Source organism: Micropterus salmoides, unplaced genomic scaffold, assembly GCF_014851395.1.
Source record: "Micropterus salmoides isolate LMB-PRFRI ecotype aquatic unplaced genomic scaffold, ASM1485139v1 Ms_hic_scaffold_1, whole genome shotgun sequence".
In the NCBI taxonomy this organism is placed as follows: domain Eukaryota; kingdom Metazoa; phylum Chordata; class Actinopteri; order Centrarchiformes; family Centrarchidae; genus Micropterus; species Micropterus salmoides.
The window spans coordinates 41,255,184-41,266,029 of record NW_024040040.1 but is presented as its reverse complement, the minus strand read 5'-3'; the positions used below and the strand labels follow the sequence as shown (position 1 = coordinate 41,266,029).

At 43.5% G+C, this 10,846-nt stretch overlaps 1 protein-coding gene across 1 annotated transcript; it reads left to right on the top strand.

Moving 5' to 3' along the window:
* The first annotated feature begins 641 nt into the window (after positions 1 to 641).
* Positions 642 to 10,809, top strand: cdk8 (cyclin-dependent kinase 8). Its single transcript, XM_038728110.1, has 13 exons — positions 642 to 1,080; positions 2,469 to 2,544; positions 3,009 to 3,119; positions 5,848 to 5,988; positions 6,641 to 6,698; positions 6,788 to 6,919; positions 7,023 to 7,166; positions 7,984 to 8,053; positions 8,263 to 8,335; positions 8,533 to 8,630; positions 8,800 to 8,878; positions 9,054 to 9,212; positions 9,761 to 10,809. The coding sequence occupies exons 1-13, from the start codon at positions 953 to 955 to the stop codon at positions 9,884 to 9,886; spliced, it is 1,395 nt and encodes a 464-aa protein (XP_038584038.1). The 5' UTR covers positions 642 to 952; the 3' UTR covers positions 9,887 to 10,809.
* Positions 10,810 to 10,846: the final 37 nt, after the last annotated feature.

Here is a 10,846-nt window from a genome sequence, read left to right as displayed (position 1 = left end):
AGCTTTAGCTTCTTTTAAATCCAAATAAAATAAAGCTTCTGCAGTGTTCCTCTACTTGTTTAATTCTTTTCTATTTTGCACATTTCTCTCCTTAAATTTGGCTACATATTACTGCACTATAACTTCCATATCCCATTTCATTTTATTCTGTTTAGATTGATTTATATTTTAATCTATACTGGGTTTTAAATATTTTTTTATTCCTTTCTTTGCCCTATAAAGCTCTTTGAATGACCTGTGTGCGTGAAAGGTCCCAATAAACTTTTCTAATAAGTATTTCTAACTGGTATCATACATTTAGGAATAATTTACTTATTGTCTTATGCGGAGCAAAATATAATCTCCTAATCAGCTTTAATTCAAAACAAATCGATTCATATTTTCTGTTATACTGAGGTTATAGACACAAATATATGATACATCTCTTTATGCGCCTGTATTCTAGCATAGAAATATGCCACGATATGACAAAATAGGTGTATTTCTTCATCATACAGTTGTTATGATTGAATATAGTTATACATGAACTCAAATTTTTGCGAGTATACATTTCTACGTGGTATAACCTGTCTTCCCAGTTTCTTTCACTGCTGCAGGGCTGTGCTTCACGACGTTTTACGACAGTGCCGTGCGTGAATACACCGTCGTTACCGAGTGAAGTGCGTCTGCTTGGAGCAAATACCGGCTGAGAGAAACGCCGCAACAAGAGAAAGGAATATATTTCGGGCTCGTTTGCCAGCTCGACTATCTCCGAGCACCGTGCATCTCCTCCGGCACAAACAATTTGACCCGCAACCTCGATGTGGAAGCTGGGCTGAAGGAAGAAAGGGCCACGCTGGGGAAGGCAACTAGCCGAATTACCAAACCGAGCTCGCTGGAGTAGCCTAGTTGCCTCCCAAGCGACGCTTTAAAAAGGAAGGAGCGGATACACTTGGCCCAAACAGTGGTGAAAATGGACTATGATTTTAAAGTGAAGCTGACCGGAGAAAGAGAGCGTGTCGAGGACCTGTTCGAGTACGAAGGATGCAAAGTGGGAAGAGGCACCTACGGTCATGTTTACAAGGCGAAGAGAAAAGATGGGTGAGTTGATGACCAGCAAGGCCTCTAGCCAGGGAACCCTTCTCCAGCCGGCCTCTCTCTCCCAAATACATTTTAATTACTTCTCTCATTTCTTTCCCCTTCAAGGCTGGACTCGTGTGCTACTCTGGCAGAGGAGGCATGTTGTTGTTGGAGATTTAGGTAGAGAAATAAGAGAACAATGTGAAGGGCTGATGAAGCTTAGTGACGGCTGTAAAAACACTGACATCTGGTTTACCGTTGTTACCGTGGTTTGCCTGTCTTGTGTCGTTTTTGTTCACATATTTCCGATGCATCTATTTTTGTGCGGCGCTGTTGCACAACAGCAGGCGTCATGTTATTTGTAAAACGAAGAGCCTTTATAGGTGGTGAATGTAGAACACAGCAGGTGCATGTGCAAACACTTCCTTATGGTGTCAATGGCCCTCCTTTTAGAGGAACCCCTTTTTTTTATTATCTTACTCAAGGTAAATATCTAATATTGTAGAGGAATCTGGCACATGAGGGCAGATTTTGGTGCTTTCAGATGTAGTATTTTTGAAAAGCTTTGCGATCTATAATCTAACATGCGTACATATTTGGTGCTTTCTTGCTCCTCTTTTGTCATATTTTTTTAATTTTAACCTCAGCCCACCTTAAGTCCCTTGTTTGAAGTACTTTTTGGCATTTTTGGCATTTTAATCAACAGCGGAGAGATGACATGCAATAAGGGGAGGGAAAGATGGTCCGCTGAATCTGGACCAGAACCATAGACACCGTGGATCATGGTCAGCACCTTCAGAACACCAGGGTTCAACCCGCTCTCATTTCTCCTTTTTTCATACTGGTTCTAATGCAACCGTGTAACCGTCTTAAGTGTGTCTGGACCAGAGCTTGGGAGAGCTGATGGCAGCTTGAGCTACTAGGCCCATACTAAGCCCATTATCACATCCCTGGCAGCATACTGGCAGCCGGAACCACACAAAAGAGCCCTAAAGTGTTTAAAGATGTTTGTATTCACTTTAAGAGGCTGCTGCTGTTTATGAGACTCTGTGAGCTCATTTTTGCTGCAGCGGTTGGATGGGGCCTGAGGAGGCACAAAGCATGGGTTTATGAGATGATTTAGGCCAGAGGGAGGGGTTATACCCGATTCATTCAAGTGCGAGCCAGTCCCAGTGCTCTGTTTGTCCCTTGCCAGCTGCCAGACAGGGCCTGTTTCCTCTCCCCCTCTATTGTTTTGAGCCTCAGAGGTGAGCTTGATTACACAAATCTGGAGGTAATGCAACTCTGCCTCTTGTCAGAGTCCCTGTGCCAGCTGCCAAGTGCCCCCCTTTTATGTTTCTGTGCAGACAGCTCTCAGGGGGCCCACAGTCTGGTCTGGTGTTGATGTTGCTCTGCCTTTCTGTTTGTAGGAAGGATGATAAGGACTACGCCCTCAAGCAGATTGAAGGCACTGGCATCTCCATGTCAGCCTGCAGAGAGATTGCAGTAAGGACTGCTTGGCTTACTCTGTTCCTTTTTGTTTGGTCTCGGTTAAACATCCTCATGCCATTCCTAGGTGGTTTATGTAATGTCCAAATCACCTTCACATTATAGCTTTTGCTATACTGTGAAGCAACATAAACATACTGTGAAGCAACATAAAACACGAGCTAGATAGAATCACAGAAGACATGTGCATACAGAGGGTAGACACAATTTCCTGAATACTTCAAACATCCTGTGCTTTAAAAAAAGTGTTATTTTGTTGCAAATCGTTTTTATTGTATTGCCTTAAGTTGTACAGGTGTTATCGTGTCCACCCTGTTTGTATTATTTATAGTAATCAGTTCAGTCAGTTGGTCACTTTTAGTTAAAACATGCAATAATTAGTACAAATTGGCTGTTTGTCATTCATGACTTCTGCTGTGAGTGTGTGTGGTCAGTCCTTTGATTGGGTTTGTGTATTGCAGCTGCTGCGGGAGCTGAAGCACCCCAATGTCATCTCACTGCAGAAGGTTTTCCTGTCACACGCAGACCGCAAAGTATGGCTGCTCTTTGACTACGCCGAACATGATCTCTGGGTAAAATGCACACACACTGGAGTTGCATGGCATGCCTTGTCAAACATATTGCAATCTTGTCTACTCAATATGACATTATAAGTGAGAATGCATGTGAATATTTTCTGTATAATTAATTTTCTTTATTAGTTTAGACCAACACAAGCGCATACTGCCACCCATATAATTAAGCACATAAAGTACGTTGAGAGTATTCAGACCCTTCGCTCAGTACTTAGTTGAAGCGCCTTTGGCAACAATTACAGCCTCAAGTCTTCTTTGGTATCACATGACAAGCTTTGCACACCTGGATTTGGGGATTTTCTGCCATTCTTCTCGGCAAATCCTCTGAAGCTCTGTGAGCTTGAATGGGGTATTTCCAGAGATGTTCCACTGGGTTCAAGCCTGGGCTCTAGCGAGGCCACTGGAGGACATTCACAGAGTTTTCCCTAGGCCACTCCTGGCTGTGTGCTCATGGTCAGGGTCATTGTCCTCTGCCCAATGTGAGGTTCTGAGGTTTTATTAAAGAATTCTCTGTACCTTGCTCCGTTCAGCTTTCATTCAACGCTGACCAGTCCCTGCCTCTGAAAATCACCCCCACAGCGTGATGCTGCCACCATCATGCTTCCCCAATGAGAAGGTATTACACAGGTGAGGAGTGGTGCCTCGTTTCCTCCAGAAATGATGCTTAGAATAAAGGCCAAACAGTTCAATCTTGGTTTCATCAGATCAGAGAATCTATTCACACTCTTCCTCCTTTAGGTGCTTTTTTGCTCCAAGCGGGCTGTCATGTGTCTTTCGCTGAGGACAAGCTTCCGTCTGACAGGATCTCTGGAGCTCCTCCAGAGTGATGATTGATTTCTCTTCACTTACCAAGACGCTTCTCCACCGATTGCTCAGTTTTCAAGCTCTAGGAGGAGTCCTGGTTGTTCCAATCTGTCTAGTTAGGAAGCATAAGCAATTGTGAATCAGTGTCACTTATTTTGGTGCACATGAAAGTGACAACAGGTGCACTGGAGAGGCAACAGCAAGACAACACCCAAAATGGAATGGTTTTGCAGGTTGTGACCACAGATAATTATTCTCTCCTCCCCCTTTTGCGTTTTGCTAGTGTCCTTGTTGCTACTGTTAGCATAAGGCAGTACCTGCAGCCCATTCAGGTTGCACAGGTAGTCCAGCTCTTCCGGGTTGGTACATCCATAAGTGCTGTCACAAGAAAGTTTACTGTGTCTTCCAGCAAAGTCTCAAGAGCACGGTAGAGATACCACAAGATGAGCCATTACGCGAGGACATCTACCAGGGCCTTAGGGGGGCATCAACCCAGCAGCAGGGTCTGCTACTTTATGCGAGGAGGAACAGGAGGAGCACTGCCAGAGTTCTACAGAATAACCTCCAGTGAGATACTCCGTGCATGTTTCTGACCAAACTGTCAGAAACACTCCATGAGAGTGGTGTGAGGGCCCAACGTCCTCTAGTGGGATCCGAAACACCAGAATTGGCAGGTCTGCCATTTATTCCCCGTTCTCTTGAGATGAGAGCAGGTTCACACTGAGCACATGTGACAGACGTGAAAGAGTCTGGAGACGCCATGGTGAACATTATTCTGCCTGCAACATCATCCAGCATGACGGGTTTGGAGATGGGTCAGTAATGGTATGGTCTGGGGAGGCATATCCTTAGAGGGCCGCACAGACCTCCACGTGCTAGCCAACGGTACCCTGACTGCTTTTAGGTACCGCGATGAAATCCTCAGAGCCATTGTCAGACCTTATGCTGGTGCAGTGGGTCCTGGGTTCCTCCTGGTGCAGAACAATGCCTGGCCTCATGTGGCCAGAGTGTGTAGGCAGTCCCTGGATGGCGATAGCATTGATGCCACTGACTGGCCCTCACGTTTCCCAGACCTGAATCCAACTTAGAACCTCTGGTACGTTGTATTGGTGCTTTCGACGCCACCTAGTAGCGCAACAGACTATCCAGGAGCTCAATGTTGCCCTGATCCAGTTCTGGGAAGAGATCCCCCAGCACACCATCTGCCGTCTCATCAGGAGCATGCCCAGACGTTTTCAGGAGTGCAAACCCGAGTAACATTATAAGTTGCTGTAATGAAAGTGACAAAAGTTGGATCAGCCTGCAGTTAAATTTTTTTTGCTTTGATATTCAGTGATTTTGAATCCAGCCCTGTGTCGGTTGGTGACTTTGGTTTCCACTGACCATTGTTACGTCATTTTGTTCTCAACAAGTTATACAATGCACAGTAAAAAAACATTTTTTTTGCCTACAGATTTTTGAGCAGTATATTTTTGTATCTTATGGTGTTCTTTTGCACATATGTATAACATTTCCGTTTTTTAATTAAAATGGAGATTACTCATAGTGCTGTTGCATTTATACTCATTCATGTAAGGAAGGAGACTATAAATGGAGCTCATCATGTATTGCGAAGTCTTGTGAAAGCACACACATACAGTGAGAAGTATTGAACATTTGGTAGTCAAACCTCTGCTGCATCACAGTTGGCAGGGTGTCAGAGCTGAGTTAAAATGCCATTTTCTTCCACAAAGCTGCAGCACTCGCATTCCCCTCCCAAGGAAGTGGAAACGCATGCCACACACACATCCGCCGTACTCATCTTGCCTGTAGCACAAACTTAGATTTGTGACCACACAAACGTAAAAAAGGACACACAATTGTGGATTTCAGTCATCGTGTGGGCACATACGACAATCACTATTATCTTGTCTTTCCGTAGCACATCATTAAGTTCCACAGAGCCTCCAAGGCCAACAAGAAGCCACTTCAGCTGCCTAGAGGAATGGTCAAGTCTCTGCTCTACCAGATCCTGGATGGCATCCATTACCTCCACGCCAACTGGGTCCTCCACAGAGACCTTGTAAGAGGATTGGGGAGGAAAAGGGAGGAGAGAAGAGGGAAAATATTTAGGTAGAAGGGAAAACAGTTGAGAGATTGGAAGACTGTTATTGGGCAGGCAAGTCAAATGCATGTGAAGCTGAGTCAGTCTGCATCTGTTTAGTTATGGCCCATAGCTACCTGTTTGCACATGTATTACATTATTTTTGTATGTAGGTTAATGGTGATTTATAAACAGGTTTGTTGTGTCCGCTTGGATACACTTGTTCTGTAATAGTTGTTCTGGTGGAAGGTTATTCCGTAAAAGCTGAATTTTAATTCTAGATTAATATCAATATTATAATATTATTAGTTCTGTAAGATAATAACTAAATATTATTCCTGCTGGTTTAGAGATTTTAACAGTTCAATTTAAATGCCAGATTATTTACCATTAAAATAAACTTATTTATAAAATGAGAAAAGGTAGACCTTCTCTTGTGGGATGTAGTGGGTTTATTTGTCCACTAGAGGGAAGCAACAAAGAGTTTTGATTACACACCATTTACAGGACAGTAGTAGTTCAGAAACCTTATGGGAATGAATCTCAGTTAATTTGTGGTCATTATCTTTTTTAATATTTGAATTGTGGCAACATGTATACAATTGTGTATCTGTCTCTTGTCTCCCCTCAGAAACCAGCTAATATTTTAGTTATGGGGGAAGGGCCAGAGAGGGGAAGAGTAAAGATTGGTATGTAAAATGTCTCCTTTTTTAAAATATGATGTCATTTATTGTTTAAGCTTGTCATTACTCTACTGACTATGATGGCTATCCTGCAGCGGACATGGGGTTTGCCCGTCTCTTCAATTCACCGCTAAAGCCTTTAGCCGATCTCGACCCTGTGGTGGTCACCTTCTGGTACAGAGCACCTGAACTACTGCTGGGGGCTCGGCACTACACCAAAGCCATCGGTGAGTTTTGGGAAACACCAAGCGCAGCTTCCCATGTGTGAACATGTGCAACCACTGATTTTAGTGACAGCTTGTGATCGTGTGTGCCCTGCTTTTCTTTCAGACATCTGGGCGATTGGCTGCATCTTTGCGGAGCTGCTGACGTCTGAGCCCATATTCCACTGTCGCCAGGAGGACATCAAGACCAGTAACCCATACCACCATGACCAACTTGACCGCATCTTTAACGTCATGGGCTTCCCTGCTGGTGAGAGTCCAATGCTGCCAGACTATGGGGGGAAAATGCTCCATTTTAAATCGTTAAATATGTGCTGATTTGTTAATAATATAGCTGAATTGCTTCAAAAGGGGATGTGTTATTTGACATTAAAGGAAATAAGTACTTCTGATTTTCCAAATGTTTTTATGTTTATGGTGTTCAGCTGCCATTATACCAAAATGCCACAGCTGCGGTGTTGCCTTTTCATTGGAAAAATGCTGTGGAAAGATAAGCATTTTCCGTTCCTAGCAGAGGCAGATTACTCCCTGGTCTTTTCTTGCTCCTTTTTCTTGAGGCAGTAATGTGGTCTGTGGGCTCTAAACATCAATCCACTGACACGATAGATGAAGCCAAGTCACAGCAGAACAGAAACTTTTACTTGCAGCGCTACATTTGGGCCTATATTTTCCAGTTCACTTAAGCTGCTTCTGATCTTTTTTTTTTCTCCTCCTACCATCTCTGCTGCTGTGCTCGTGTAAATCACCAGTCTGTCTGCTGGATTTTGTTTTCATTCTGCAGGAAACCAAACCTTACAAATGTTGCATCTGGGCAAATTTTATAATTCTTTTGCAACGTTTGGCAAATACATTTATGGAGGTTCTAAATGAAAAACATAGATATAATTGATATGAATATATAAAAATGTGCTCAATTTGCTCTTAGCAAAGGGTTGTTATGGCGAAAATCAAGAGAACTTCTGCTTTAAAAAAAAGATTGTAATCCAGAGCCTCCAGCCTAAATAATCTGTTCATGACGGGAGGGAGGGTGTGACATGGTGTAATCCTGTCTTTTTCTCATTTGACAGATAAAGACTGGGAGGACATCAAAAAGATGCCAGAACACTCCACACTGATGAAAGACTTTAGGAGGAACACGTGAGTCTGTAGAGCACCACTGTCCTACTTTTCTTAAAGATCAGAAACAAAGTCAGAGCAAAGCAAAGTGCTGTGTCTGCAGGCAAAAAATACATTTTTGTACGTTGTAGACAATTCTGACTTAACCATGTAATAGCGCTGCTATTCTTGTATGTGGTAATCGTACTGAAGGCATGATATTAACATAATTTGCTCCTTCTCCTTCACAGATACACAAACTGCAGCCTTATAAAGTACATGGAAAAACATAAAGTCAAACCAGACAGCAAAGCATTCCACTTGGTGAGTTTAAACGCCTCTGTTAAAGGACAACTCCATGTACTACATTTTCATAACTTATTGATATTATGATTTCAAATCCATGACAACAATGCAACTATAGTGTGGTTCTCCACAATAAATGAGGCGCGCTTTGTCATTATCCCACTTCTATTAATGGTTTCTTGTTTGAGGCTTACATTGTTTGCAATTGATTAAAGCTGCAGAAGCTGCTGACCATGGACCCCATCCGTAGAATCACATCTGAGCAGGCCATGCAGGACCCCTACTTTTTGGAGGAGCCCCTGCCCACCTCTGAGTCAGTCACAGCGCATACACACACACCCCTAAATATCTATCTTGTGCTACTACTTAGCTTAAGTCACATGACCTAGGAACGTCTACCACGTTGAACAAGTCCCTTAGCTGATTAGCTCAGAGTCATGGGAATAAATCTTTGAAGTTGACTCTTTGCATTTTTTCTCCAGTGTGTTTGCAGGCTGCCAGATCCCCTACCCCAAGAGGGAGTTCCTGACAGAGGAGGAGCCAGAGGACAAGGCAGACAAAGTAAGAAATCCGTGTAACACATACAGTCATTCAACATGAATATTTACAGAAAGGTAACGGGAAACATTGCAAAGAGGTAGTAAATACACAATAGGGCTGATAATTGTTTATAGTGTATACAGGTACAACAGTCTTTGTTTTATTCTTTTTTTTTCTTTTTTTTTTGGACTATCAGAAGAACCAGCAGCAGCAACAGGGAAACAACCACACGAATGGGGCGGGGCACACTGGCAACCCTGACAACAGCCACGCCCAGGGCCCGCCTCTGAAGAAAGTGCGAGTTGTCCCGCCCACCACTACCTCAGGTGGCCTCATCATGACCTCAGACTACCAGGTAGGTCCGCTCACCACCCGTCTCTTATTCCCACTCACAGTTTCTGAAATTATGAAGTTAAGTATTGCAGTACATGCTCTCTCAAGGTAGGATTTTGCTTTTATGATAAACAATTTTTACACAAAATTGTAATGGAAATACATTTATAATATATATTTTACACAAAGAAAATTCAACTTCTGCTTTTTCATGCACACATACCACAGTCCCCAAACAGTATGAAATATGGAAACTAACTTATGTATAAAGACCCAATGACAGTTAACATTGTCACATGCTTTGATGCCGTTACGTACTATGTCTAGTCCATGCGAGTCCATGCAACCAGCTGGCATCCAGTGTAGTGGTATGTTATTGCCACCTAAGTTTTACCTCCTGTACGCAATGCAGTAATCAGACCTTTATTTGTTCCACGTTTCATTTTTTGCAGTATGATTGACAGCTCTTGTCTTTTCCCCTCTCTCTCATGTTAGCTTGGCGTTTGATGTCGAACCAATGTGTGTAGTTAATAGGATTTAATGAACAACTTGTTGTCTTCCTCTCTGCAGCGCTCCAATCCACATGCTGCCTACCAGAACCCTGGACCAAGCACATCACTGCCGCAAAGCAGCATGGGATACTCCTCTACCTCCCAACAGCCGCCCCAGTACTCCCACCAGACCCACCGCTACTGAGACACCTCTCTCACTCACTCACACACACACACACACACACACACACTGAGTATATACATATATACACACACATATAAATACACACGCATACACAGCCCTCACAATGCCCACCTGAACGAATGTACTGAGGGATGTGGGGATGTCCAAGGAAACAAATCTGCAACCCACAGAGGGCACCTAGTCTGCAGCAGTCTGTTAGCTCAGAATGACAACAGTCTACACTTCCTCAAGTAACCCCAGTATTAGAAACACCGCTATAGAGCAAAACCTGACGGGTGAAACGCGAGGCGGGAGGATGAGAAGAATGGATACTGTGGTGGAATCCAACCTGTTTCTGTTACTCGGACGTGATCAAACCAGCCAAGAAAGGATGGCTTGGTTTGTGGGGGAGACGCATTTTGTCTGTTGTGTCGTCTCCTTCCCTCTTCTTCTCCACCTGTCTCCACACCACGCCCTACCCTCTTCCCGTCAAAGCTTGGATGAGACTGTAAGCTGCTATGTGACTGACATAGTTGGACAGATTCCTTGTCCAACTGTGCTTGTGTGTGTGTGTGTGTGTGTGTGTGTGTGTGGCCCTGTGAGGAGCAGAGGACTGAACTGAGCTGCTGTGAAGCATGCTGGGAGGATGTGTAGCCCCCACAGCTGTGGCATTGAGGGTTTTGAGAAAGGACAAAAAAAAAGATGACAAAAAAAGATTTTAGTAGTTTATAATTTAATCTGTTTCATGGTTTTGTTTTCATGGTAAGAGTGGCAAAGCAGCTTACTGATGCTCAGCTGCTGTATGCTGTGGGCAAGCCTTACAACATGAAGACAAAACCAACCAATCGCATGGAGGACAGCAGATGGAACATGCATTGTACTGTATTGTATTGAAATATTTTACATGAAGCAAGTATCCTGACAATAAAAGTGAAAACGTTTAATATTGTTGCTGTTTTGTGTGTGTGTGTGTGTGTGTGT